The following is a 27,647-nucleotide window of genomic DNA, read 5'->3' as shown; positions in this document are numbered from 1 at the left end:
TATGGTTTGAAGTCAAGTTTATGATACCTCCAGCGTTGCTCTCTTTGCTCAGTATTGCCTTGGCTATTTGTGATCTTTTGTGTTTCCAAATGGACTTTAGTGTTGATTTTTCAATCTCTGTGATGAATGTCATTGGAATTTTGAAGGGAATTGTATTGAAAATGTAGATTGTTTTTGATAATGTAGACATTTTCACATATTCACTCTGCCAATCCATGAGAATGGGATGTGTTCATCTTCTCTAGTTTCTTTGATTCTTCCTTCAGAAGTTTATAGTTTTCATTGTAAGTGTCTTTCACATATTTGTTAAGTTCATTCCAAGGAATTTTATTTTTTTGAGGTTATTGTAAATGGAATTATTTTCCTATATTCTTTCACAGTCTGTTCATTGTTGGTGTATAAAAAGGCTATGGAATTTTGTAAATGGATTTTGCATTCTGCTGCTTTGATTAAGGTGTTTATGCTGTCTAGGAGTTTTTTGGTGGAGTCTTTTGGATAATTGAGGTATAAGAACTTGTCATCTACAAATAGGGATAGTTTGGCTTCTTCCTTTCCTATTTGTATTCCTTTTATTTCTTCTTCCTATCCTATTGCTCTGGCTAGGAATTCCAAGACTATGTTGAATAAGAGTGGAGACAATGGACACCCTTGCCTTGTTCCTGACTCTAGAGGAAATGGTTTCAGTTTTTCCCCATTTACTATGATGTTGGCTATAGGCTTATCATATATAGCCTTTTTTATGTTGAGGTACATTCCTTCCATTCTTACTTTTGTCAGAGCTTTTATCATAACAGGATATTAAATTTTGTCAAAGGTTTTTTTCCAGGTTATATTTTTAATATTCACAGGGACATAAACAGACACCCAGAGTTCACAGAAGCAAAGTAATATTCATACATTTAAGCTACACAATAGGTTTTTTAAAAATAACATACAAATATAAAAGTTGATAGCCCTTCTTTATATCAAGTATAAAAATCCTCATTAAAATTTTTTAATGGTACCAAAGTTTGAACTCAGGGCTTGTTAAGCAGGCATTCTACTACTTGAACCACACCTTTCAGCCCTCATTGCTCTGTACTGGTTATTGTTTAGATAGGGTCTAGCTTTTTTTTCTTGGGCCACAATCTGCTTCCTGCTGTAGCTGGGATGATAGGAATATGCCAACACACCCAGATTTTTCCATTGAGATGGGGTCTTGCAAACATTTTTGCCTAGACTGGCCTGAAACATTGATCCTCCCTATCTCAGCCTCCCTCATAACTGGGATGATCAGCTCATTCCACCATTCCCACTACTGGTTCAGATGGAAAGCCTCCTGCATAGCTATGATTAGAGTTGTGAGCCACTGCACCCATATTACTTCCATGTCCTATAGTTGGACTCATTCTTAGATAAGGAGTGATGTATTCATTTAAAACTGAAGTCTTCTTCCTTGTGTGTATATGTGCATATATATGTGCATATGCATGTCTGTGTTATGTTGTGTATATACTGCTTCCCCCAGTATACCAACACTGTGAAAATGTCAAAGCAGAATTTATTCTCCTAAACAGAAAGCTTATTAATTCTTTTTAAGAATTATTTTTAAGAATTACAAGCTCATATCAATAATCCTAAGTATTCAGAAAGAAGAGATCAGGAGGGTTGCAGTTCAAACAGGCCCAGAAAAATAGTTCAGAGACCCTATTTTGAAAACACTAAAAAAGGCTGCTGGAGTGGTTGTCATTTGCAGACTCCAATTTACAGTAAGACCCCACTAAACTGTAGCCAGAGAGAAGGGTCATTTCTGTATATATTATATTTAGGCAATTTTTGGTGGTAATGGGGTTTGAACTCAGGTCCTCAAGCTTGCTGGACAAGTACTCTACAACTTAAGCCATTCCACCAGCCCTGGAACCTAAAACCCTAAGTGATCAAGGAAGGCCATACTAAGAAATACACATCCAAGTCATGGGAAGAAGCCAGCCATGGAAAGATCTGAGGGAGCAGCATTCTAGAAGAAGAATGAGCAAGCTAAAAGCTTGAAGCACTGTGGAGCCAGAAGTATTCCAGATGGGACCAGCATTGAAGATGAGAATGGCTTCAGATGAGGCTAAAGATGGGCCACAGCCAGGAACCCACTGAAGGATTTTAAGCAAGAAAATGACATGATCTTGACATTTTCTAACGATCCCTTTTTTGTAATATATGAAGACTGCACTGAAGAACAAGTGCATACAGAAGCAGAGACTTCTGTAGGAAGCCATTGGAATAATCTAGGTGAACAAAGATGCTGTGGGTAGAACAATTAGCAGTGGGATAGACAGAAGTGCAAGAATTTCACCTTCATTTTTCGAGGTAGGTTGGACAGGATTTGGTGCTGACATAAGACCCTAACTTCAGGTTTAGAAGCAGCTAACTCTAGTATAGCTGACATCTGTTTGGCACTAAAATGTGTTGAATAAAGTGCTAAAACATCTCTTTGTTGATGTTGTTTTGTTTGTTTCTTTTTAAAGAATAGAAACTTATTTTTCACCATTCTGGAGAGATCCAGGGTAAAGTGCTAGCAAATACAGCAACAGCTGCTCTCTTGTTCCATGATGGTACCTTCTTGCTCTGTCCTCACATGGCAAAAGAAACACAAGGGGAGAGAAACCTTAGCAAGTTCCCTGGAGCCCTTTTAAAATATCTCATTTAATCTTCAAAGCAATGATATTATATAGGTACTCATTTTATCTCTGTCTTGTGGGTAGGAAAATTGAAACTGGAGAAAAATTGAAACTGGATCTGAGAGCCAGCCAGAATATCTGCACAGCGTGTGGCCCTAATCAGAGGGAAAATATAACCACCATCCCCCTCTTTACATCACAACTTAGAGCACACAAGGGAGGTATGAGGATAGGTAAAGACACCTAAAAAACTAGATAGCATTTGTTGCCCTCAATGCAGAGAAACTAAAGCAGATACCTTTAAAGCAACTGAGGCCAATAGGAGAAGGGGACCAGGAACTAGAGAAAGGTTAGATCAAAAAGAATTAACCTAGAAGGTAACACACATGCACAGGAAATCAATGCAAGTCAACTCCCTGTATAGCTATCCTTATCTCAACTAGCAAAAACCCTTGTTCCTTCCTATTATTGCTTATACTCTCTCTTCAACAAAATTAGAAATAAGGGCAAAATTGTTTTTGCCGGGTAGAGAGGGTTGGGAGGGAGAGGGAGGAGGTGGAGTGAGTGGTAAAGGAGGGGGTGGGGCAGGGGGGAGAAATCACCCAAGCATTGTATGCACATATGAATAATAAAAAAATAAAAATTAAAAAAAAGAAGAATTAACCTAGAAGGTAACACACATGCACAGGAAATCAATGTGAGTCAACTCCCTGTTTAGCTATCCTTATCTCAACTAGCAGAAACCCTTGTTCTTTCCTATTATTGCTTATACTCTCTCTTCAACAAAATTAGAGATAAGGGCAAAATAGTTTCTGCCTGGTAGCAAGGGGGTTGGGGGGAGAGAGAGGGGGTTGGGGGGGTAAGGGAGGGTGTGAGGGAAAGGGGCAGAAATGACCCAAACTTTGTATGGACATATGAATAAATAAATAAATAAATAAATAAATAAAACCCTAAAAGAGTCAATTTGCAAAAGAGGAAATGTAAATTGCTAATAAGCAAAACAAAGTTACCCCCACCAATAATGCAGTAAATACTAAACAAATAAGAGCTTTCATTAATGAGATATTTAAATGTATCACACAATTGTCAATGTTTTGTTGTTGTTGTTCTTGTTTTTAGGTTGCTTTTCCTTTTCGTTTCGTTTCTTTTTTTTTTTTTTTTTTTTTGCTGTCCTGGGGCTAGAAGTCAGGCATACACCTTGAGCCACTCCAGCAACCCTTTCTTGTGATAGATTTTTTTCAAGAAAGGATCTCAGGAACTATTTGCCTGTGTTGGCTTTGAATTGCAATCCTCCTGATCTCTGCCTCCAGAATTGCTAGGATACAGGTATGAGCCACTTGCACCCAACCCAATGTTACCTCTTTAAGAACAGCACTCACTTCTAAAAAGAGTGGGTCAAAACAATGGAGCACATCTGAAGGACTCAGTAAGAGATGCTTGGAAGGAAAATGCCCAGCTTCAGGAAAGCTGCAAGCAGCTTTCACGAGAAGCACAAGTGTGGAAGGAGCGAGTGAGTGAACTGACGAAACAGAAGGCAATAGTTTATACTCAGTTGGGTGAAGTAGATACAATAAAGGAAGACTTCACAGAGCATATTAAAAATCTCCAGACTAGACAAGCCACTTTACAGGCAGAGAAGACACGGTTTGAAATTGAGAATCAGAAGCTTCAGCAGAATCTTAAGACCACCGCTGAACTGCATGAAGAAAAGAGAATGATATACTGCATGAAATTCATGGCAGAGGATCATTACAGGCTAGAGACAGAGAAGAAACTTTCCCAAGCATGAGAAAAGACCAGCCACGCAGCTGAAGAGCTGGAGTCCTATAAAAAGGTAGCCAGAGAACTTGAAGAAAACTTAGAGATAATCAATCGTTATTATCAAAAGCAGACTCTTTATTATAAGAAAAAAGCTTATTTAAATTGGCTGGTAGCCCAGAATTCTGAAAAACAACTCAACTATCTTACAATGGTAAATGCCAGTGAGAGACAAAAATTCACCAAAATGAAATTAGAATTTGAAATGCTAGAGGATTCTTATGCATTTGATATTTCACATGCAGCATATGCCAGAGAGCCTTTTCCACCTGGTGGCCCACCATTGGGTAACCCTTCACCTGAAAGGAAAGCTCTTCTCACTCCACTTTTGTTGGAAGGACCACTCAGACCCCCACCTTGGCTTCCTCAGGTAGGAGGAAAAAGCTCAAGAAGCCCAGAGAATCCTCTAGACCATCCCATTACCAATGGAAGAGTAGAGCCATGCTGTGACAGTGTACATGGCTCTTGTAGAGCACCTCCTGAGACTGGGTCACCTTCCCGTCCATCCCAACAGGACGAAAGGATGATGATCCCTCCATCAGGCCAACCAAACACTGATCCAGCTTTCCCTCCACAGAGGCAAGACAGACTTTGTTCTCCTTCTGGTAAAATCTCTGGACCAGCAGAACTCAGCAGTTTTGATATGCCTTTAAGAAGTGTCTTCACAAAAAGAATCTAGTAGAAATGATACCACCGATGGTTGTGATCATTGAAATGTGCCTGACTCATCTCTGCCTGCGGAAAGCAAAGCACTGGGTCCTGGTTGTGTTCCTCCTGTCCGAAGTCCAGTGTTCCCAGGGGATCCCAGGAGCCATTTTCTGAGAAGAGGCCCACCTTTTCCACCACCTCCTCCAGACAAGATGTCTGTAGCTTCCTCAGATCATTTTACACCAAGGGGTTTCCCTGGCCCACCACATCCTCCATTTCCGGTGAGAAATGTCTATTCACCCAGGGCTGTCCCCAATTAACTTCCCTCAAGAACTGGATGTCCTCTGCTGCATACACATTCTCAAAGTAGAACTGAGTTTTCCTCAAGGTCGATCCTACCTTCAAACCAACCTACTACTCAACATCTAGAACCACAAGAAACCCAGCAACATTTTGATCTCTTTTCAAAGTACTTTTCACTTCTGTCTTATTTTCAGTTTAAATTACTACTGTTAATTTGTATGTTCATTAGTCATTATTCTTTACTTTCAATTCAGTATTAATAGAAATTTAATTCTCAGAATAGTATGTTATAAACAGATGATTTAAATATGAATCTTATTATTTTATTTCCAATCTCTTTTATTTAGATAGTATATTTTATGTTTTTTTTTCTAGATAATATAGCTATTTTAACTTGATTGTCTAATCCGTATGACATAAATAAGAATTGGAGTTTTATGTCTGTAAGCCTACCATGGGGCTATTTTCAACTCCAAAGGCTTTTGCCCTTATGCCAAAAAATATATTGCAATTGTAGACCAATGTGAAAGCAAGATCTCTTATCAAAGTACTTTTAACTGCTCTCTCATCTTCATTGTAAATTACCACTCTTATTTAGTCATTATACTTTACATCAAATTCAAGCTTAATTATAGTATAAGTCTCAGGACAGTATTTTATAAATAGATGATTTAAATATGAATATTACCATTTAATTATCATTTTATTCTGGATAGTGTAACTATTTTAATTTGATTTTTTAATCCACTATTACATACATAATAATTGGAGTTTTATGGATATAATCTTGCAGTGGGGACATTTTAAACTCCAGAGTTTGTGTCTTCATTGCCAAGAAATTTATTTACTATAATTATAGACCAATGTGAAAGTAAGATTTCTTTTCACAATATCTTTGACTTCTGCCTCATTTTTATTTCAAATTAATACTGTAATTTAGTCATTACATTTTACATCAAACTCAAGCTTAATCAAATTTTAAGTGTCTGAATCATATTTTATAAATAGATGATTTAAATTTGAATCTTATTATTTTATATCTGTTCTACTATATTTTCATTTTATTCTAGATAGTATAACTGTTTTAACTTTATTATTTAATCCACTATTATATAAATAATTAGAATTTTATAGCCCTCTTGCAGGAGGGCTACTTTAAACTCCAAAGTTTGTGTCTTCGTGCCAAGTAATGTATTTACTACAATTATAGACCAATGTGAAAGTAAGATCTCATTTCAGAGTACTTTTGACTGCTGTCTAATCTTCATTATAAATTACTACTGTTATTTAGCCATTATACTTTACATCAAATTCAAGCTTAATAGAATTGTAATTCTTAGGATAATATTATATTAACAAATGCTTTAAATATGAATATTTTATTTAGATAGTGCATTTTATTTTTATTTTATTCTAGATAGCATAACTATTTTAATTTGATTATTTAAAACACTACTGCATAAACAACAATTGGGGTGTTAAGTATGGAATCTTCAGTGGGACTATTTTAAACTCCAAACTTTGTGTCTTTATGGCAAGAAATGTATTTGCTGTCATTGTAGACCAATGTAAAGGTAACTTTATAGCTAATTAAATAAATTTTAATTGGTTTAATGTCTGCTTTGGCCTTTTGTTGTTTTTTTCTTTTTTGGCAGAAAAAGAGGTTTATTACACAGCTCAGGACATGCTTGGGAAGAGGTAGAGTAAGCACTCAGCTCATCTTCAGCTATCTTCGCGGTGCAGACATGAGCTATAGGTTTAAGTAGACAAAGAATTGGGGTCAGGGGACAAAGGTATACATAGTTATACAGTCCCAGTCACAGGCATGGTCTGGTTGACCATTATCTCAGTTCAAGGGTTCTCAGAGGAATTCCAGAAAAGATGTCATCACTGTCATCACTTGAGGGGAGCCATCCTGTTCCCATGAGATGATTGCTCCTGCTCCAGGGTGCAGCCTCATCATTATAGGTCATTGTCCTCATTTAGAGGGGTGGTCTGTCCTGCAAGTCTCCACTCTTCCTCATGGGAAGGTTCAGTCATTGTCATAAAGATATTATTGGTCATTCCTGTCCTTCCATGATTCCAAGGTGGCTGCAGGAGGGAATGGCTCAGAGCAAAGGACAACAGGTACAAAATGGAGACAGAGATGCCAAGCGTCTCCTGTTTTTAGTTAATTCACAAGCCCAAGTAAGAAGTCAGTGTTTTTCAACAAAAGAAACTTGAGTGCCTTTTACAAGTGTGGATATTGCCCACCGCCCCCCAGTCAGTGCATGAACCCAACACCCCACTTCCCCACAGGGGCACTCAGCACAGACACAATCCCCAATATAAGGGGAACAAGGCATAGAGAAAGTTTCATTGCGCAGATGGCGCGTCCTAAGGCCAAGAGAGCTCCTTAGAAGCATCTGGGGTCTTCATGGCCATCAGTTAGCTTTGCTTGTCTAGGGGGAGACTAAGGGGACCCGGTCTCAGCTTGGGGTCCAGGCTGGCTGATCCTCCCTCTGAGGGTCTGTGTAAGTTGGGGGAATGAAGGCAAAGGCTTGGGTCGGGGAGCTGGAGGCCAGAATCCTGTGCTCTGTCCTGCCAGTTGGACCCTGGAGTGGCATCACCTCTTCTCTTCCCAGCTTTCTTAATGTTGCTCTGCAGGTGTGACACCATGCATCTGCACATCCTGGGCCCTAGGATGTCTGGAGACAAATGTCCAGCTGGCACAAATCTGTGTGACAAAGCTAGCAGAGCCACTGCTCTGTGTGTTCCTTGTGATTGGTGTCCTTCTCCACCTGATCCAGCTGTTGGACACCACCAATCCCTGGCATGAAGATGCCCTGTGTCAGGTTTCTGTCCAGTTCATGGTAGTGGACAGCTTCCTCCAGGACAGCCTTTCCCCTGGAGTTATATATGAGTGTCCCTAGAGGCACTTCACCATGGGAGCAGGACACCCTTTATCTATCATGCTGTCTGCATGGCTTGGGAGGAGAGTTTAATTACAGCTGCCAGTCCTTGGAGGAGGAGTTGGGTCTCCAGGGTCTGCTCTTCTTCTCGGCCACTCATGGACACTCCTGTTCTGTTTGTGCAGGCTCCTGTCATTGTGACGTGGGAAACTCGCAGTGCTTGTTCAACAACCCATCTTGAGAGAAAAATAAGACCCTTGAGAACAGATGCTCTATACTTCGTAACATGATATGCAAATTTTCAATCAGAAAAGTAGATCCTACATCCATCATATCTACTGTCACCACTTTTGTGACAGCGCTTCTCACCTCTGTAGACTCAGCCATCTTCTCTTCTGCCCATTGCAGAACCCAGTGTGTCCTCTGCCCCCTCACAGAAGGGACATAGGACACCTTCGGGTGCCTTGCCCCCATTGCAGGATCTGGGAAGACAGGTAGTTTTGCTTACAAGTCAAACACTTCCTAAATCTGCCATTTGTGGTTGTCACTTCATTCTGTTCTCTATGGCATCTGTCCCCAGGACAACTGTCAGCAATGGCACAAAGCCACCAGAAAGACATCTTTTTTTTTCCTTTTTCTTTTATTATTCATATGTGCATACAAGGCTTGGTTCATTTCTCCCCCCTGCCCCCACCCCCTCCCTTACCACCCACTCCGCCCCCTCCCTCTCCCCACCTCAATACCCAGCAGAAACTATTTTGCCCTTATTTCTAATTTTGTTGTAGAGAGAGTATAAGCAATAATAGGAAGGAACAAGGGTTTTTGCTGGTTGAGATAAGGATAGCTATACAGGGCATTGACTCACATTGATTTTCCTGTGCGTGGGTGTTACCTTCTAGGTTAATTCTTCTTGAACTAACCTTTTCTCTAGTTCCTGGTCCCCTTTTCCTATTGGCCTTAGTTGCTTTTAAGGTATCTGCTTTAGTTTCTCTGTCTGGGGGCAACAAATGCTAGCTAATTTTTTAGGTGTCTTACCTATCCTCACCCCTCCCTTGTGTGCTCTCGCTTTTGTCATGTGCTCATAGTCCAATCCCCTTGTTGTGTTTGCCCTTGATCTAATGTCCACATATGAGGGAGAACATACGATTTTTGGTCTTTTGGGCCAGGCTAACCTCACTCAGAATGATGTTCTCCAATTCCATCCATTTACCAGCAAATGATAACATTTCGTTCTTCTTCATGGCTGCATAAAATTCCATTGTGTATAGATACCACATTTTCTTAATCCATTCGTCAGTGCTGGGGCATCTTGGCTGTTTCCATAACTTGGCTATTGTGAATAGTGCCGCAATAAACATGGATGTGCAGGTGCCTCTGGAGTAACAGTCTTTTGGGTATATCCCCAAGAGTGGTATTACTGGATCAAATGGTAGATCGATGTCTAGCTTTTGAAGTAGCCTCCAAATTTTTTTCCAGAGTGGTTATACTAGTCTACATTCCCACCAACAGTGTAAGAGGGTTCCTTTTTCCCCGCATCCTCGCCAACACCTGTTGTTGGTGGTGTTGCTGATGTGGCTATTCTAACAGGGGTGAGGTGGAATCTTAGCGTGGTTTTAATTTGCATTTCCTTTATTGCTAGAGATGGAGAGCATTTTTTCATGTGTTTTCTGGCCATTTGAATTTCTTCTTTTGAGAAAGTTCTGTATAGTTCACTTTCCCATTTCTTTATTGGTTCATTAGTTTTGGGAGAATTTAGTTTTTTAAGTTCCCTGTATATTCTGGTTATCAGTTCTTTGTCTGATGTATAGTTGGCAAATATTTTCTCCCACTCTGTGGGTGTTCTCTTCAGTTTAGAGACCATTTCTTTTGATGAACAGAAGCTTTTTAGTTTTATGAGGTCCCATTTATCTATGCTATCTCTTAGTTGCTGTGCTGCTGGGGTTTCATTGAGAAAGTTCTTACCTATACCTACTAACTCCAGAGTATTTCCTACTCTTTCCATTATCAACTTAAGAGTTTGGGGTCTGATATTAAGATCCTTGATCCATTTTGAGTTAATCTTGGTATAGGGTGATATACATGGATCTAGTTTCAGTTTTTTGCAGACTGCTAACCAGTTTTCCCAGCAGTTTTTGTTGAAGAGGCTGCTATTTCTCCATCGTATATTTTTAGCTCCTTTGTCAAAGCCAAGTTGGTTATAGATGTGTGGCTTCATATCTGGGTCCTCTATTCTGTTCCACTGGTCTTCATGTCTGTTTTTGTGCCAGTACCATGCTGTTTTTATTGTTATTGCTTTGTAATATAGTTGAAGTCAGGCATTGTGATACCTCCAGCATTGTTCTTTTGACTGAGTATTGCCTTGGCTATTCGTGGCCTCTTGTGTTTCCATATAAATTTAACAGTAGATTTTTCAATCTCTTTAATGAATGTCATTGGAATTTTGATGGGAATTGCATTAAACATGTAGATTACTTTTGGGAGTATCAACATTTTTACTATGTTGATTCTACCAATCCATGAGCATGGGAGATCTCTCCACTTTCTATAGTCTTCCTCAATCTCTTTCTTCAGAAGTTTATAGTTTTCCTTGTAGAGGTCTTTCACATCTTTTGTTAGGTTTACACCTAGGTATTTGATTTTGTTTGAGGCTATTGTAAATGGAATTGTTTTCATACATCCTTTTTCCGTTTGCTCATTGTTAGTGTATAGAAATGCTAATGATTTTTCTATGTTGATTTTATATCCTGCTACCTTGCTATAGCTATTGATGATGTCTAGAAGCTTCTGAGTAGAGTTTTTTGGGTCTTTAAGGTATAGGATCATGTCGTCTGCAAATAGTGATATTTTGACAGTTTCTTTACCTATTTGTATTCCTTTTATTCCTTCTTCTTGCCTAATTGCTCTGGCTAGGAATTCCAGTACTATGTTGAATAGGAGTGGAGATAGTGGGCATCCTTGTCTGGTTCCTGATTTTAGAGGGAATGGTTTCACCTTTTCTCTGTTAAGTATAATGCTGGCTGTAGGTTTGTCATATACAGCTTTTATAATGTTGAGGAACTTTCCTTCTATTCCTAGTTTTCTTAGAGCTTTTATCATGAAATGATGTTGGATCTTATCAAAGGCTTTTTCTGCATCTATTGAGATGATCAAGTGGTTTTTGTCTCAGAAAGACATCTTGAAGCAAAACCTGCCTGCTGCAGCCTAGGTAAAGGTTTTGGTTGTGTTTTGAGGATCTTGTGTTTTGGTGGGAGTTTTTTCCATGTTCAGTTGTGGCTGCCTGACAGTCACCACTGCAAATCTGCTTTCATGCAGATGGTCTTCATCTAATAAAAATGGTGGGAGTGAAACTGGAGTTTTGGACCCAAGGACAAAGTCCTGAGAGTCCACATACCAGGTCAGGTCACCTGCCCCCAAACTCCAACTAAAGAGGCATGGTGAAGTCAGAAAAAGGAGGTTTATTACACGGCTTGGGATATGCCATGGGAATAGGCAGAGGAAGGACTCAGCTCATCCTCGGTCATCTTTCAGGTACAGACATGAGTTACAGGTCTAAATAGACAGAGAACTTCTTGTTTGGCCTTAATAACAAAACCTGCAAGTTTCCCATGAAAAATAAAGAATAGCATTTTTCTAAAACATACATTTGATGAACTGTTTGCCAAGTTATTTTCTCATCTGCTTCTCAAAAGACTTTTGTGTAGATAAAAATTGTGATTCCCATTTTATAGATAAGGAAATAATAATTAAATGATTTGCTATGAGTGACAGAGTGGATAATGGGCCTCTGACTCCAGATGTTTTGCTTATTACACTGGACCATGCCAACTATATTAAAAACGTACAATTAAAAACTAAAAAGCTGGACATGGTGGAGCACCTCTGAATCCCAGCTATTTGAGAGGCGAAGACAAGAAGGTAATGGTATGAGGCCAACCTGGGCAAAAAACACACGTCCCTATCTGGAAAAGAGAAAAATAAAAGCAAAGGACTAGGGGCATGGCTCAAGTGGTATAACACATTCCTAGCATGCAGAAGGCCCTGCACCAAAAAACAAAAAGCTAAAAATCCAGGGGCTGCACTTTGGTGGTAGAATATGTTCTTAATGAACAAGGTTTAGAATTAGATCTCCAGCAGCAAAAAACAAACATAAATAGTTGAAAAACGTTCCTCTATAAGTACTTAAAGAAAGTATGACATTGCATGCAATAAAGTTAATTGCATATCCTTAATTTAAAAAATAACTATTTGGTTAACTGGTTACTTGCAGAGAAACAATCATTTTGTTAACACTGAGAAGAACTGCCCCATCTGCAGCCTAAGCCACAGTTGGTTTCACCCCTTGCAGAACAAAGCCCCCTGTTCCTTATCCCCCACCACCTCTCTTTGTCCGTCCCTAGCCCTTGCTTTCTCCCAAATGCTACTTAAGGCCAGACCCGCCAAGAGAAGCTGCTGCACCATTTTTTCTTGGCCAGCCAGCCTGCTTATTAAACTTTTGGACATGAGATACCTCTCATGAGCCTCTTTTGTGTGCAGTGTGCAGTGTTTTCCTAACATTTTGGTGCGTTGACCAGGAACAGGTGATCTTCCGGCATCAATCTTGCTCTCCCAGTCATTAAATTCAGGCCCTCCCGATATATGCTGTGCTCCCAAGCCTACTTTGGCCACAAGGAAGACATCCCCTATATAGGGGGGCCAAGGCAGGTGATTACACCAGCCTGCCAAAGCCACGTAGGTGGGGGCTGCCTTCCTTAAGCCTGGATAAACTTACTGGGATCTCAGCTGCTTTGCTGGGACCCCTGACCCCAGACTAGTGCTGCTGTCACCACTCTCGCTCACAGGGAACCTCCTCAAGGCCAGTGCGTTCCCATTATTCTCCCACCACCGGTTGATTTCCTCAGTCTTCCCTTGGTGAGTTCCCTCGCGCTGCTGCGCCGTGAGTCATGGTTCTCTCTCTCTCTCTCTCTCTCTCTCTCTCTCTCTCTCTCTCTCTCTCTCTCAGTTCATCAAAAATCTTAGTACTAGGTTCCAGCTCATTCCCCCCAGGAACCGGGGTCCTGGGATGTGGAAGATCCTCTCAGTGAAGATGTTCCCTTGAGGTCCTCCACTCCTCTGTTTCGCCCACAAAAGCAATATCTCAGGGATGCCCGCTATATTTTTCCTCAGACCGGGTCTCACCATGGGCACTGGACCTTCCAAAATTCCCTCAGACACCCCTCTAGGCTGTCTACTGGCCAACCTTAAGCCCCTATGGCTGTCACCTGATCCAAAGGCAAAAAAACTCATTTTTCTTTCCAATCAGGCTTAGCCACAATACCAGTGGGACAATAACTTTAAATGGCCACTAGATGGCACACTTGACCCTAACATTTTCAGAGATCTCTATAACTTCTGCAAATGCACTGGAAAGTAGGAGATTCCCTATGTCCAAGCCTTCTCTTATCTCCACTCTAAGCCTTCTCTCTGCACCTCTTGCTCCCCTGCCCAGGTCCTTCTGGCTACAAAAACCCCAACTACCCTCCCTGACTCTGATGGTTTCCCTTCTTTTGATCCTGCTAATGAGCCTCCACCTTATCAGACACAAGCCTCCATTGTTCAGCAGCTGGCCCCCAATGCTTCCCCCGTCACTCCTTCTGCCTCCCCTCCTGCTGCTCCTTTCACCACTTCCCCAGCCTCTCCTTCCACCCCTCCCTCCACTCCTTCTGCGCCCCCTTCCACTTGCCCTTCCACCAACCCAAAGCCACAGGATCCCCTGAGTCCCCCACACACCCACTCTCACAGCACCCCCAGTCAGCCGGCTTCCCTCTACCTTCTCCGGGAGGTGGCCAACGCGGAGGGTATCATGCAAATTCATGTTCCCTTTTCTCTCACAGACCTGTCTCAAATTGAAAAACACCTCAGTTTTTTCACCACTAACCCTGACTCTTATATTAAAGAGTTTCAATATTTAGCTCAATCCTATAGCCTCACCTGGCATGACATTTATACCATCCTCTCCTCAACACTCCTCCCGGAGGAGAGACAAAGGGTCTGGGATGCGGCTGAGACACATGCAGATGAGATTCACCACACCACCCCTGCCCACCCTGTGGGAATGCCGGCAGTTCCAGAGGCAGAACCCCATTGGGACTATCAAACTAATGACCTAACTTCCATTGACCAGATGGCCACCTGCCTAGTGTCAGGGTTAAAAAGGGCTGCCCAAAAGGTTGTTAATTTTGACAAACTCAGAGAAGTTCAACAAGAGGAAAAAGAAAACCCAGCCAGTTTCTTGTCCTGATTACAGAGGCATTACAACACCACATGAAGGTTGACCCTGAAACTAAGGACAGGATAATTATCTTTATGACCCATTTTATCTCCCAGTCAGCTCCAGATATAAGAAAAAACTTAAAAGGCTGGAAAGTGGCCTCAGACTCCACAGGCTGAAATTCTAAATGTGGCTTTTAAGGTTTATAATTACCATGATGAACAGCAACGGGCTGATAAGGAGAGGAGAGATAAGACCAAATTCCAGATGTTGGCCCAAGCCCTCCAACTCACAAAGCCAGGGAAAATCCCAAATGCCTCCCAGCCCATGTTTTCAGTGTGGCCTTGAGGGACACTGGGCCTGGGCCTGTCCTAAGATACGCCACCCACCAGGACAATGTCCTAAGTGCAAACAGGAGGGCCACTGGGCGAGGGACTGCCCCTCCACCCCTCAAGGTGGGGGTCTAGACCCCCTCAACGTTCCTCCTCCCTAACTGATTTTCTAGGACTGACAACTGTGACAGAAGACTGATGGAGCCCAGGACTCCCAGACCCGACGACCATAACTTCACAGGAGCCCACGGTAATGGCCATCATTGATGGTAGGCCTATCTCTCTCCTCATAGACACTGGCGCCACTTTTTCAGCCTTGCCGGAGTTCTGGGGACCTACCAAGCCTTCCTTAACCTCCATAGTAGGGGTGGAGGGAACTCCTACCCAGCCCTGAATGACCTTTCCCTTAACTTGCATACTGGGAGATTCCCTCTTTACCCATTCCTTCCTACTGCTATCTAATTGTCTCACTCCACTCTTAGGTAGAGACATTTTAACAAAGTTTCAGGCCTCCCTCACCTTACATCCATCCCCACAAAAGCTGCGACCCACCATCTCCTCGTCTCCATCCTCACGGTCCCTCCTCACCATCATAGGTGACTTGCTTCCAGAAGCTTCTCCCAACTCCTTGCCCTTACCGGCAACATTGGTGGACCCTATTGTATGGGATCTCAAAAACCCCCCTGTTGCCTCACATTATGAGCCAGTTGTCATTACTCTCAAAGATCCTTCTACTTTCCCAAACCAATCTCAACATCACATCTCTCTAACCCTCCTACAGTGTCTAAAGTCTATTATCTCGGAGCTTCTTGCTAAGGGCCTGCTTCACCTAGCTCACTCTCCCTACAACATTCCTATCTGCCTGTAAAAAAGCTCAATGTGTCTTACTGGCTGGTGCAGGACCTCCACTTAATCAATGCAGCAGTGACTCCTATACACCCAGTGGTACCCAACCCCTCACTCTCCTGTCTCTCATCCCCGGTACCACCACCCATTTCACAGTCCTGGACCTGAAAGATGCTTTCTTCACTATCGCTGCCCACCATGGTCCCAAAACCTTTTTGTCTTCACGTGGACTGATCCAGATTCTCATACTTCCCACAAATTGACCTGGACTATTCTGCCTCGGGGGTTCTGCGACAGTCCTCACCACTTTGGACAAGCTCTGGCTAGGGACCTCCTCACCCTCTATCTCTCCCTGAGTAAACTCCTACAGTATGTAGATGATCTCCTGCTCTGCAGCCCCTCCCTCGAGGATAGCCAACAACACACTGCCCTTCTGCTTAATTTTCTGGGAAAAAAGGGATACAGGGTGTCCCCTAACAAGGCTCAACTGTCTCTCACCCAGGTAACTTACCTGGGCCTATCTATCTCCCCTACTCATAAGGCTATCACCATAGATCATAAGGCCTTGTTAGTCTCTCTCCCTGCCCCCACCACCAAGGCTGAAATTCTCTCCTTCCTCGGCCTGGCTGGCTACCTCAGAGCCTGGGTGCCCAACTTCAGTCTAATGGCCAAACCTCTACATGAGGCATCCAGGCTTCCCATCCAAGAGCCCCTGGACCCCTCTCGGCCTGTGTCAGGCCATTTCAAGTCCCTCTTACAAGCCCTGACACAAGCCCCAGCGCTTCACCTGCCGGACCTCACTTGTTCTTTTTTCCTTTATGTCTCTGAGAGGCAAGGGTTTTCCCTAGGAGTTTTAGAACACAACATAGGGCCCTCCTTTGCTCCAGTAGCATACCTCTCAAAACAGTTAGACCCCACAACCAGGGGATGGGCCCCATGCCTCAGGGCCCTAGCAGCTGCTTCTCTCCTAATTCAAGAAAGTAAAAAGCTCACCTTTGTGTCCCCCCTTACTGTTTACTCCTCTCATAGCCTCTCAGAGCTCCTTACATAGAAGGGACTTCACTCCATGCCCCCCTCTTGTATCCTGTCCCTCCGGGTGGCCTTGGTTGAGGACTCCACAGTAACTTTCATCTCATGTCCCCCACTTAACCCAGCCACTCTTCTTCCTCTCTCTTCAACACCCCTTGTTCACTCCTGCCCTGAGATCCTTGAGGAGCTCCTCCCCTGCTCAGACCACATTCAGGAGGGCACCCTTTCTCAGGCTGACTACACTTGGTTTATTGATGGTAGCACCTTTATTCACAATGGACAATGGAGAGCAGAATATGCTATTGTCTCTAATTCCACTGTCATTGAGGCATGTCCCCTCCCTTTGGGTACAACTTCCCAGAAGGCTGAACTAACTGCCCTGGCCAGAGCTCTAACTCTGGCTAAAGACAAAACTATTAATATTTACACCAACCCTAAATATGCCTTTCACACTTTGTTGTCCCACTCTGCAATCTGGAAGGGAAGGGGACTCCTAACTACAAAAGGAACCCCCATAATTAATGCTGCCTTAATAACCCAAGTCCTGAAGGCCTCGCACTTTCCTTCCCAAATAGGCATCACCCATTGTAAAGCTCTTCAGACTGATTCCTCCATTGTTACCAAAGGAAACAACTGAGCAGATACAGAAGGAAAACGAGGAGCCCTCCAATCTACACTCCAGACCATGTACCCCCTTTACCATGGCCTCCCTTCCTCCTCTCACTAAGCTCTCACTCCCCTCTTCTGAGGTCAAAACTCTTCTCTCCTATTTACATACGCTTTTTCATCCTAATCGTCATGCTCTCTGCACCTTTCTCTGCAAATCCCTTTCCCTATCAACAGAAGACATACAATACCTCAAACAGATTATCCAATCCTGCTCGATCTGCCAGCGCAAAAACCCTAGCTCCAATGTTAGACCCCCCTCCCTTTCCTACCTACCAAGCCAGAGGATGCCTCCATGCCATGGACTGGCAGGTGGACTTTAACCATATGCCCCCAGTAAAGAAAATTAAATACCTCCTGGTACTGGTTGATACCTTCACAGGATGGGTGGAAGCCTTCCCCACAACTAATAAAAGGGCCTCCACAGTAACAACAATCCTGGTAACAGATATCATCCTACAGTTTGGCCTCCTGGCCTCCATTCAGCCAGACAATGGGCCTGAGTTTGTTTCCTCTATTTCCCAAAACCTGGCATAAACCTTAAACATCTACTGGAGATTTCACATCCCCTATCACTCCCAATCCTCAGGCAAGGTCGAGCGTGCCAATCGCACACTCAAAAATATTCTCACCAAACTCTTTCTCAAACTCCATCTAGACTGGACAAAGCTCCTGCCCTTAGCCCTTCTCCACCTCCGGGCTCTCCCAAAGAGACAACTTAGGCTCACCCCCTTCGAGCTCCTCTATGGCCATCTGCTTCTCCCTATCACGGTTCCTCCAAAGCCCCCCAACATTCCCCCCTCTCTCCTCAATCCTTCCTTACCTTTCTTTGCTCTCTCCTTTGGTCTTATGCTCATAATCAACTACCACAATCTTCTGACGCTACTAAAGTGCCTCAGTTCTCCAGATGGGAGATCTTGTCTATCTAAAAGACACAGCCACCCCCGGCCATCTAACACAAAAGTGGAAAGGTCCATTTAAGGTCATCCTTACCATACCTATGGCTGCAAAGCTAGCAGGATTCCCCTCCTGGGAAAATCTAAAACTGGCAGCCCCACAAAAGACCTATCAATCTCTTCTTATAGGACCAACAAAAATAAAGATCTCCTGTCTCCCCAGGATCCCAGAAGATGGAGACACACCCACAGAGATTCCCAGGGCATATGCAGGAGCCCTATGCTTGGGGACCTAGCATCTCGCCTACTTACTCTTTATACTTCTCCTCTCCCATTCTTTCCTGTCAGTTCCTGCCCATGCTTTTACTCTTTCATATATACACTCTACTCTGAGGTCTTAGACTTCCCACCTCCCAACACGATCAACCTCCCTCCTTTCTCATACCTATTTTACCCTTGCTTTATAGATTGGGTATCTGATCTCCATCTCCAGGGTACACTCTCAGACTTTACTCCTGAGGCGATCTACTCGTTCTCTGACATTTTCTTTGCCCTATTATAAGCCATACTTCTTGTGCCTTCACTCCTTCCCTTCGTATGGGTGATTATTGTCCTCATTCCCCTTGTTTTAAGCAAAGGCCTATGGACAACTTCTCTACCCAAATGGAGCTGGATCAACCACACAGTGCTCTGCCTTGGGTATCTCGCTCTCTGCAGCCTATTTTTTGTACTTTCCTTATTCTTATAACCTGGATCTTTATTACTCTCCCAGTCAGCTATCTCCATCATATCTCTGGAGATTCAAGATCCAGGAAACCTATAAACCAGGCTCAGCCAACATCACACATCACGTGGGCTCTGGAGACTGCCACCCCTATGGGGTGTAGTTGGGCTCTCACCATCCTGTTTACACCTAAATCCACTGTACCACATCCTGTGGGGATAGACATCAACTTCCCTTATATCTGCTTCTTCTTTGATCAAACCCAGCCATACTGTAAAAAGGGTGGTAAATGGTCAGAAAAATAGGGGGGCTGCCCATATCGGAACTGCAAAAAACATGGGATCTCAGAACAGTGTCCAACAGGTAGTATGGTAGGTGCCCACCACAACTCAGGTTTCTTCCTCTATATGCCCGATCCCTGGCACCAGCGTTGGCAGGACGGGGTCAAACGTTCCATGTACTACTCAGGTGCTAGTTCACAACACTCAGGAACCCTCTTTATATCTAGGGAATGGGTTATGGCCCCCCAATCACAGATAGAACTCTCCTCAAACATCTTAAAAGCTGAGCAGACATTCCAGGACCAACGCCCCAAAGGTCCTACAAACACAACCTTATCATCCTGGATCCAAATTATAGAAACCTCTATACAGTTTCTTAACTCCACCAGTTCCATAAACACTACCTACTGGTTCTTGTGTGCCTCTCTCCAGTGCCTTCTGCTGGCAGCAGTACCCATCAACCTCTCTATCCCTGCCCCCACCTCTATGTCCCAAAGCTCTAAGTGCTGCCCCCCCCCCTTTGACTTCTATACCTCTGTGGGAACCTGACCCAGACCAATACTCACTTCCCTCCTACACCTGCTATTACACCTCTGTCCACTCCTCTTCCTGAGCTAGTTTCCTCAAATTCTGTCTCTCTAACGTCTCTACAACTACTCAAACCTTCCCACCCTCTGGACTATACCTCTGGTGCAACGGCTCCTTACACACCTGTATAAATGCCTCTACTCCAGGCCCCTGCCTCTCAGTAATAACAGTTCCCCAACTTACTCTCTATGGAAAGGATGAATTCATCTGGTTATATTCGCTCCGACAACCACGAGCCTCCTTCCTACTCATTATGGTCGGGATTAGCCTGGCTTCCTCCATCGCTGCCACTGGGTTTACAGGTGGAGCCCTGGGTCATAGTGTCATCTCTGCAAAAGACTTTGAGGGGTGCCTTCAGGTCACTCCTGAATCAACCTCAGTTTCTCTAGCCTCCCTTCAGCGACAACTCACTTCATTTGCTCAGGTTGCCTGACAAAACCACAGGGCCCTACATCTTTTAACCACTGAAAAAGGAGGCACTTGCCTTTTCCTCCCAGGAAGAATGTTGTTACTATATTTATGAGTTAGGCCTAGTGGAACAGAATATTAATACCCTGTCTTGCTTAAGTGAAGAAATCCAACATCAGAGGACTAAAAACTCCCCTGCCCTAGACTGGACTCAATCTCCTCTGCTCTCTTAGCGCTTGCCTTTCCTAGTGCCCCTTATTGTTGTCTTTATCCTCCTGAGCTTTCTTCCCTGCATTATAAAAACTTTACAAAATTTTTTATTAGATCGCCAATCTACAGCCACCAACCAAAGATTCAATCAACTCCTCCTCCAAGGATATCAACCACACTAGGGCCACCAAGGGGACCCCCAAGCTAACACCTACGAAGACACCAAACCCTAAGGACCCCACCCCTGAGAACATGCACCGCCCCCTGCCAACCAGAAGTAGCCAGAAGATCAAACTGTGCCCCAATACCCTACCTTTTTTTCCTCTTCCTCTCTTTAAGAAACAAAAAATGGGGGAATGATAAGAACTGCCCCTTCTACAGCCTAAGCCACGGCTGGTTTCACCCATTGCAGTACAAAACCCGCTGTTCCTTATCTCCCACCACCTTCCTTTGTCCACCTCTAGACCTTGCTTCCACAGCTGGTCTCATCCCTTACAGAACAAGGCCCCACTGTCCCTTATCTCCTGCCACCTTTCTTTGTTGGTCCCGAGCCCTTGCTTTCTCCCAAATGCTACCTAAGGCCATACCTGCCGAGAGAAGCTGCTGTGCCATTTTCTCTTGGCCAGCCAGCATGCTTATTAAGCTTTTGGCCATGAGATACCTCTTGTGAGCCTCCTTTGTGTGCCAGGTACGGTGTTTTCCTAACAAACACTACTAAGAAGACAACAGAAACAATGGGCCTAATCCCTGCCTCCCAGGGAACTGACTAGCTAAGGAAATGCAAGGCACATGACTCACAAAATGAATCCTAAATTGTATCCTACACACTACAACCATGGGGACTGTGAACTATAGGTTGGATGAGGCTCCTCAGGAAGGCATCAGAACTGCAAGTCTTAAATGAATAAATTCATGACAACTGTAGCAGGCACAGACTGGCAGGGAGAAGGGGCAGCACATTCTAGATGTGGCACATCAGGAGGAACACCAGGGGGCAGCAGAGAGAAAGCGGGGCCTCCAAAACTATAAGGAAGGGAGAGGACTGGTGCTGGAAAACTGAGATGAGAATGGGTAGCCTTGCTAAGGAGATCACTAGCCTTTAACAAGCCCAAGAAGTCATTGACAAAGTACATCTGCTTTCAGTCTCCCTGCAATGTATCCAATGCTTAGAAACAATGTATCAAATGCCAAGCACAGCACCCCATCCCTTCCTGTTTTCCCTGAAGTGCAAGGAATCAACAAACCTGAATATGTTACCTCAGTGGTAACTTTCCCATAATGGAATCTACTTACTGCCAGGGCAAACTCTTCACCACTGATAGCAGTGTAGGGGAGATTCAAGAAAAGGAAACATGGCTGGAAGGCTTGTACCTGTAAAGAACACAATAAGCACATGTTCTTATTCAAGTACAAATGCTTCATATTATATAAAATTTAAATCAGTCCTCATGAAGCCTGTGAAGTTTGTAATTCCACCTACATATGTCCACTTCCCCATCCACAGAAAGCAAACGAACAACCTAACCCCAAATGAAAACCTGTACATGGATTTGCTATTTGACATACTAACCAACACAGTGCTTCAATACCTACCAGGAACCAGGTTCTTCGCAAATGTTCCCATTTAGGCATTGCACCTCATTAAGAGTGTTACGCTATTTTATAGAAAAGAAAACTGAAGTTCAAGGAACTCTGTATCAGTACAAGCTCATATTACCTTCCAATAAGGGAGCCAGAACTGGATCCCAACCTGTCTGACACAAAGCAAGTTGCTCCTCTGTTGCACTGTATTGACCCCATAATCTGCTTTGACAACCCCTGCCCAATCAGTTAGTTTCATTTTGCACTTGTGTGGGAGATCTCAATGTGGCCGGCCCAGGGATGTTCTGCTCACTCCCTTCTACATGTCCACACATACATGTGCCTAGGGCAAAGGGGTCACTGGTGACAGTAATGCCTTCTGCAGGGTTATGTGAGCAGTTCCAGATAACGCATGGTACATTGTCACAATGACTGCAGGTTGCTATTGACACTTAGTGGGTGAAGATCTGCTATACTCGGGATTGTCCCAAACAGTGAAGAATAGTCTCAAATTCCTCATCATTCTTGAAAGTTTCTTTAGATTCATGTAAAGTACCTGTTTAAACTGTCCTGAGACTTCAACTGGAGCCACTCCACCAGCCCTATTTTGGGGAAGGGTATTTCGAGATAGGGCCTGGTGAACTATTCGCCAGGGCTGGCTTTGAAACACAATCTTCCTGATCTCTATTTCTTGAGTGCCTAGGATTACAGGCATGAGCCACCGGAGCCCAGAAATTTCAACTTATTTATAAAACCAAAGCACTTTTCAGCACATGTTGAATTTCTCAGAAACACAACTCTTTTGTGAATCAAGAAAAGATTGCACTTTGTTATGTTTGCAACTTCACTGAACGTTGTCCACCAGTGCAGAAATACACATCCCTGCTGGTAGCATCACCCAAGGTGTCTGAGATACTGAAATAATGCATCTATACCAAACCACACTTATAGCTATTATACAGAGGATGAGTCTATGCATGGCATAAACATTTCAATGCACCATACCTAGAGCAACAATCTTTGACCACTTCCATTTAAAACACAGATCCTAAAACTGTATATTTGTTCCTTTTTATTTCACGTAGTGTTTTACTTATAGCATCATATTAATTTTTGGAAACTATGTTATGCTTTCTATAAACTTCATTCTTGGATGGCAAAGATGCAACACAAAATATCTCTTTTAAGTAAGGGGCTTGACATGTAACACAAGTGAGAGATATTGGTCTAAAGCCATTCATGGTGATTTATTCCACTTAGTAGCTGGAAAACTAAGGCCAGGCATGTTACTCAAGTGGTAGAGTGCCTGCCTAGTCAGCACAAAGCCCCAAGTTTAAACCCAAGTACCATCAAAGAATAAAAAATCGGGCAATAACATGTGGTGCCATTTGATCAATGACATAGGAAGCAACGTCTGCTAGAGGGACATCTTAAGAAGTTCCACTTGTCCTTGAATGACAATGGGGACACTTTCTCCCTCTTCAAGCCATTTGGTCTTACATCAGGTCAATGATAAACTTTTCTACTCAAATATATTTATGGTCATACCACATTTACCAATTTAATATGTTTGAATTCTAAAACTTAAAGCAGAACAAAAGTAAGACCAACGAATCTCTAAGGTATGACAAGCACCAGAAGCAATCAGGTTTGTAAAACTCAATTGAGTACCTGAAACGTTCTAAGCTTAGTGACACTCTAACATCAGTGGGAAAACTTCAACATGCTACCTACCTCCACTGGAGCAGTTGCTAGTCTAAGACCTAAGTCTTCAGAGATCACAAAAGCAGTAGCCTCCCGGGGACTGACAGAATTAGGTAGAGCAACTTCAAATTCTTGGTAAATCTTGGATCTGAAGTCAAGATAACATAAAAGCATAAAACCAATTGTCACACATTTCAAAATAAGCCAACAAACCCAAAAATAGTTTTTGGATGAATTTTAATTCTCTATGTCATTTATACATATAATTTCATAATCACTACACATAAAAAAGTAGATGAAAAATTCTCAAGGAATAGTTCATAAGGTCAGAATACTGGGTACTGACCCTTATTCCAGGAAAATTTTTCTATGATGGTTATACCTTCAGAATGACCACTATATCATCATGGCTGTTGGGTAGAGAATAAATACGTATTTTCAAACTTCACTCGAGTTTTGTTCTCTCAATTTGCAAAAAAACAAGTGTTCTGTCTGTAGTCCAATCACTGCTGGGATATTTTTGAAATTTGACTCGTCTCATTTCATCTATTGCTAAATGGCTAACGATAAAATTCCGTATAGTTTTCACCAATTATCTGCTCCATTCTCAGGTGGCACAGAGTTTATGAACTCAACTGAATTCTTTTCAGTACTAATGACCATCTCCCTGTGGTCATGGGAATGTTCTGAGGAGTGGGGCTCACTTAGCAGCACTGCCACATATCCAGGAGATGATGGGGATTGTTTCCACTACATGTCAACAAACGTAGTCCAACTATTTTGCCGCCCATGAAAGCCATGAGCCCTCAAGGAAGTTAAAATCACCCTTCCCTTAAAAAGGCCTACTTTTTTTTTTTTCATTTTTCTTTTATTATTCATATGTGCATACAAGGCTTGGTTCATTTCTCCCCCCTGCCCCCACCCCCTCCCTTACCACCCACTCCACCCCCTCCCGCTCCCCCCCTCAATACCCAGCAGAAACTATTTTGCCCTTATCTCTAATTTTGTTGTAGAGAGAGTATAAGCCATAATAGGAAGGAACAAGGGGTTTTGCTGGTTGAGATAAGGATAGCTATACAGGGCATTGACTCACATTGATTTCCTGTGCGTGGGTGTTACCTTCTAGGTTAATTCTTTTTGATCTAACCTTTTCTCTAGTTCCTGGTCCCCTTTTCCTATTGGCCTCAGTTGCTTTAAGGTATCTGCTTTAGTTTCTCTGCATTAAGGGCAACAAATGCTAGCTAGTTTTTTAGGTGTCTTACCTATCCTCACCCCTCCCTTGTGTGCTCTCGCTTTTATCATGTGCTCATAGTCCAATCCCCTTGTTGTGTTTGCCCTTGATCTAATGTCCACATATGAGGGAGAACATACGATTTTTGGTCTTTTGAGCCAGGCTAACCTCACTCAGAATGATGTTCTCCAATTCCATCCATTTACTAGCGAATGATAACATTTCATTCTTCTTCATGGCTGAATAAAATTCCATTGTGTATAGATACCACATTTTCTTAATCCATTCGTCAGTGCTGGGGCATCTTGGCTGTTTCCATAACTTGGCTATTGTGAATAGTGCCGCAATAAACATGGATGTGCAGGTGCCTCTGGAGTAACAGTCTTTTGGGTATATCCCCAAGAGTGGTATTGCTGGATCAAATGGTAGATCGATGTCCAGCTTTTTAAGTAGCCTCCAAATTTTTTTCCAGAGTGGTTGTACTAGTCTACATTCCCACCAACAGTGTAAGAGGGTTCCTTTTTCCCCGCATCCTCGCCAACACCTGGTGGTGGTGGTGTTGCTGATGATGGCTATTCTAACAGGGGTGAGGTGGAATCTTAGTGTGGTTTTAATTTGCATTTCCTTTATTGCTAGAGATGGTGAGCAAAAAAGGCCTACTTTAAATGCAAATCAACACCACACTTCGATTCCACCCCACTCCTGCTAGAATACTTATGAACAAATATACCACCACCAAGAAATATTGAGGACAATGTGGGGACAAAGGAACCATCACACACTGCTGGTGGGAAAGCAAGCTAGTACAACCACTCTGGAAAACAATATGGAGGCTTCTTTAAAAACTAAATGTAGATCTGACATATGATCCAGCAATCCTACTCCTAGGGATACACCCAAAGGAATGTGACTCATTTTACTCCAGAGGCACCTGCACCTCCATGTTTAATGCATCGCAATTCACAATAGGCACATATTTTTTGAGGCATGAATTTTAAAGTTAAACCACATTACTAAAGTTAACTGCAATTTTTCAACTCTCCTCTTCTTAGCACCTTCTTGCTGATTACCATTGTCTATGCCACCCGTAGATCTTATAATCATCCACTTTCCTAGATTTTATAATTTAAAAAGTCATGTGGCCATACACACTTTGGATCATCTATCTCCATTTCTTCAACTTCTCTGTAACTCTAAATTACCTGCAAATAAAATGTAAAGAAAATTAGGCTGCAGTACAATGGCCAACGATACAAAGATGAATACGCTGACCTCTATTCATAGTCTATGGAGAGGGCAAATAGAGAATTCTGAGAAGCAATAAAGGTGATGATAGATATATGGAGAAGTTCTATTACCCAGAGAACACCAAACTTTACACAAAATCTGATTGAAAGGGATATGGCTGGGAAACCCTTTCATGTTGCATGTAGTTTCAAAAACATAGGCTGCTTTTAATTGATTCCAAAATAACAGCATAGTTTGCAATGCAAATTGTAGTCACACAATCTTCCAAAATGTCTAAAATATAACCACCTCAAAGAATTTCAGAAAACAGGACTGGGCATGGTTCAAGTGTCACAGTGCTTGCCCAACAAGTACTACCACAGCACCTCAATAAGAAAAGAAAGAAAAAGAATGACAGAAAACAAATAGACAGCAATCATTTCAGTGATCTACACAGGAGGCCAGGTGAAAATTCCATGTCATGGCCTAGATGTTCTTCCAAGTACATTAAATTCCACCCATCCAAATCTTCACGTTCAACCAGAAAGTATTCACACTGCTGGGGATGTGGTTCAATGCGAGAGTGCTTCCTTACTATGCCCAGGGTCCTGGGTTCAATCCTGGGCACCAAGAGAAGAATAGGGGAAGAAGAGGAGGAGGAGGAAAAAGAGAAGACATTTTACAAACATCTTGCCAGGGTTTACTTACAAACACCATCAATAGAATCCTTTACAAGGTTTGCATCCATCAATACCCAAAGACCACACTCCCAGAAGAACAATTCTCATTTTCTTCAAAAATCAAAGTTTCAAGGCAATAAAAATGTTGAAAGAAAATAAAAATCGAAGTTTAAATGCTCTGTACTCACGGAAACCTCCCATACTCTGCACTCACTCTTGCTCATTTTGGAGGGCTTTTTTGTATATTCTCCCTCTCTGGATCTGTCCCTCTTTCATTCACAAACATGTGCAAGCATGCACTTAAACAATCATTTCAAAGTTGTTATGAGTATTATGTATGATGTGTATTAAATGCCACTCACCACGAAACCATGGCCACTTCCTACGGATCAGCAACAGGCATCGTGGTGGTTGAGAGCAGATCCGGACGAGGTGGACCATTAAGCCAAGTTAACCAGGCTCAGAAAGCCAAAAATGGTATGTTCTCCCTCTTATGTGGTCTTTAGATCTAAAACAAATGTGGGAATATTATTAGACATGGAACCCACACTAAGGGAAGGACACATACAGGAGGAACAGGGAAAGGTAGAAAACCCCAAACTTGAAAGTGGTTGATATCCCCACTTCAGAGAAGCTAATACAGTAACCTTAAAATGACAAAGGTCAATATGGGAAGGTCACCTGGA

At 42.7% G+C, this 27,647-nt stretch overlaps 1 protein-coding gene across 3 annotated transcripts in view; it reads right to left on the bottom strand.

Annotated features, from left to right (window-relative positions):
- The window catches only part of LOC109702745 (CD109 antigen-like), a 117,884-nt gene extending 90,576 nt beyond the window's left edge, over positions 1-27,308 (bottom strand). The window contains exons 1-3 of one of the 3 annotated variants that reach the window (XR_012449777.1): positions 25,223-27,308; positions 23,854-23,971; positions 21,832-21,909 (exon numbers count right to left, since the gene is read on the bottom strand). Coding sequence is in view for 1 of the 3 variants with exons in the window: in XM_074079336.1 (XP_073935437.1) it covers positions 21,832-21,909; positions 23,854-23,997 (222 nt within the window). In the remaining 2 variants the exon portion in view is untranslated. Of the gene's footprint in view, positions 1-21,831; positions 21,910-23,853; positions 24,718-25,222 lie in introns of those variants that run through there. The other 2 variants (XR_012449779.1, XM_074079336.1) reach the window with 2 other exon arrangements.
- Between the last annotated feature and the right edge of the window lie 339 nt (positions 27,309-27,647).

This window comes from Castor canadensis, chromosome 1 (assembly GCF_047511655.1).
Source record: "Castor canadensis chromosome 1, mCasCan1.hap1v2, whole genome shotgun sequence".
Taxonomy (NCBI): Eukaryota; Metazoa; Chordata; class Mammalia; order Rodentia; family Castoridae; genus Castor; species Castor canadensis.
This window is presented reverse-complemented; position numbering and strand designations above follow the sequence as displayed.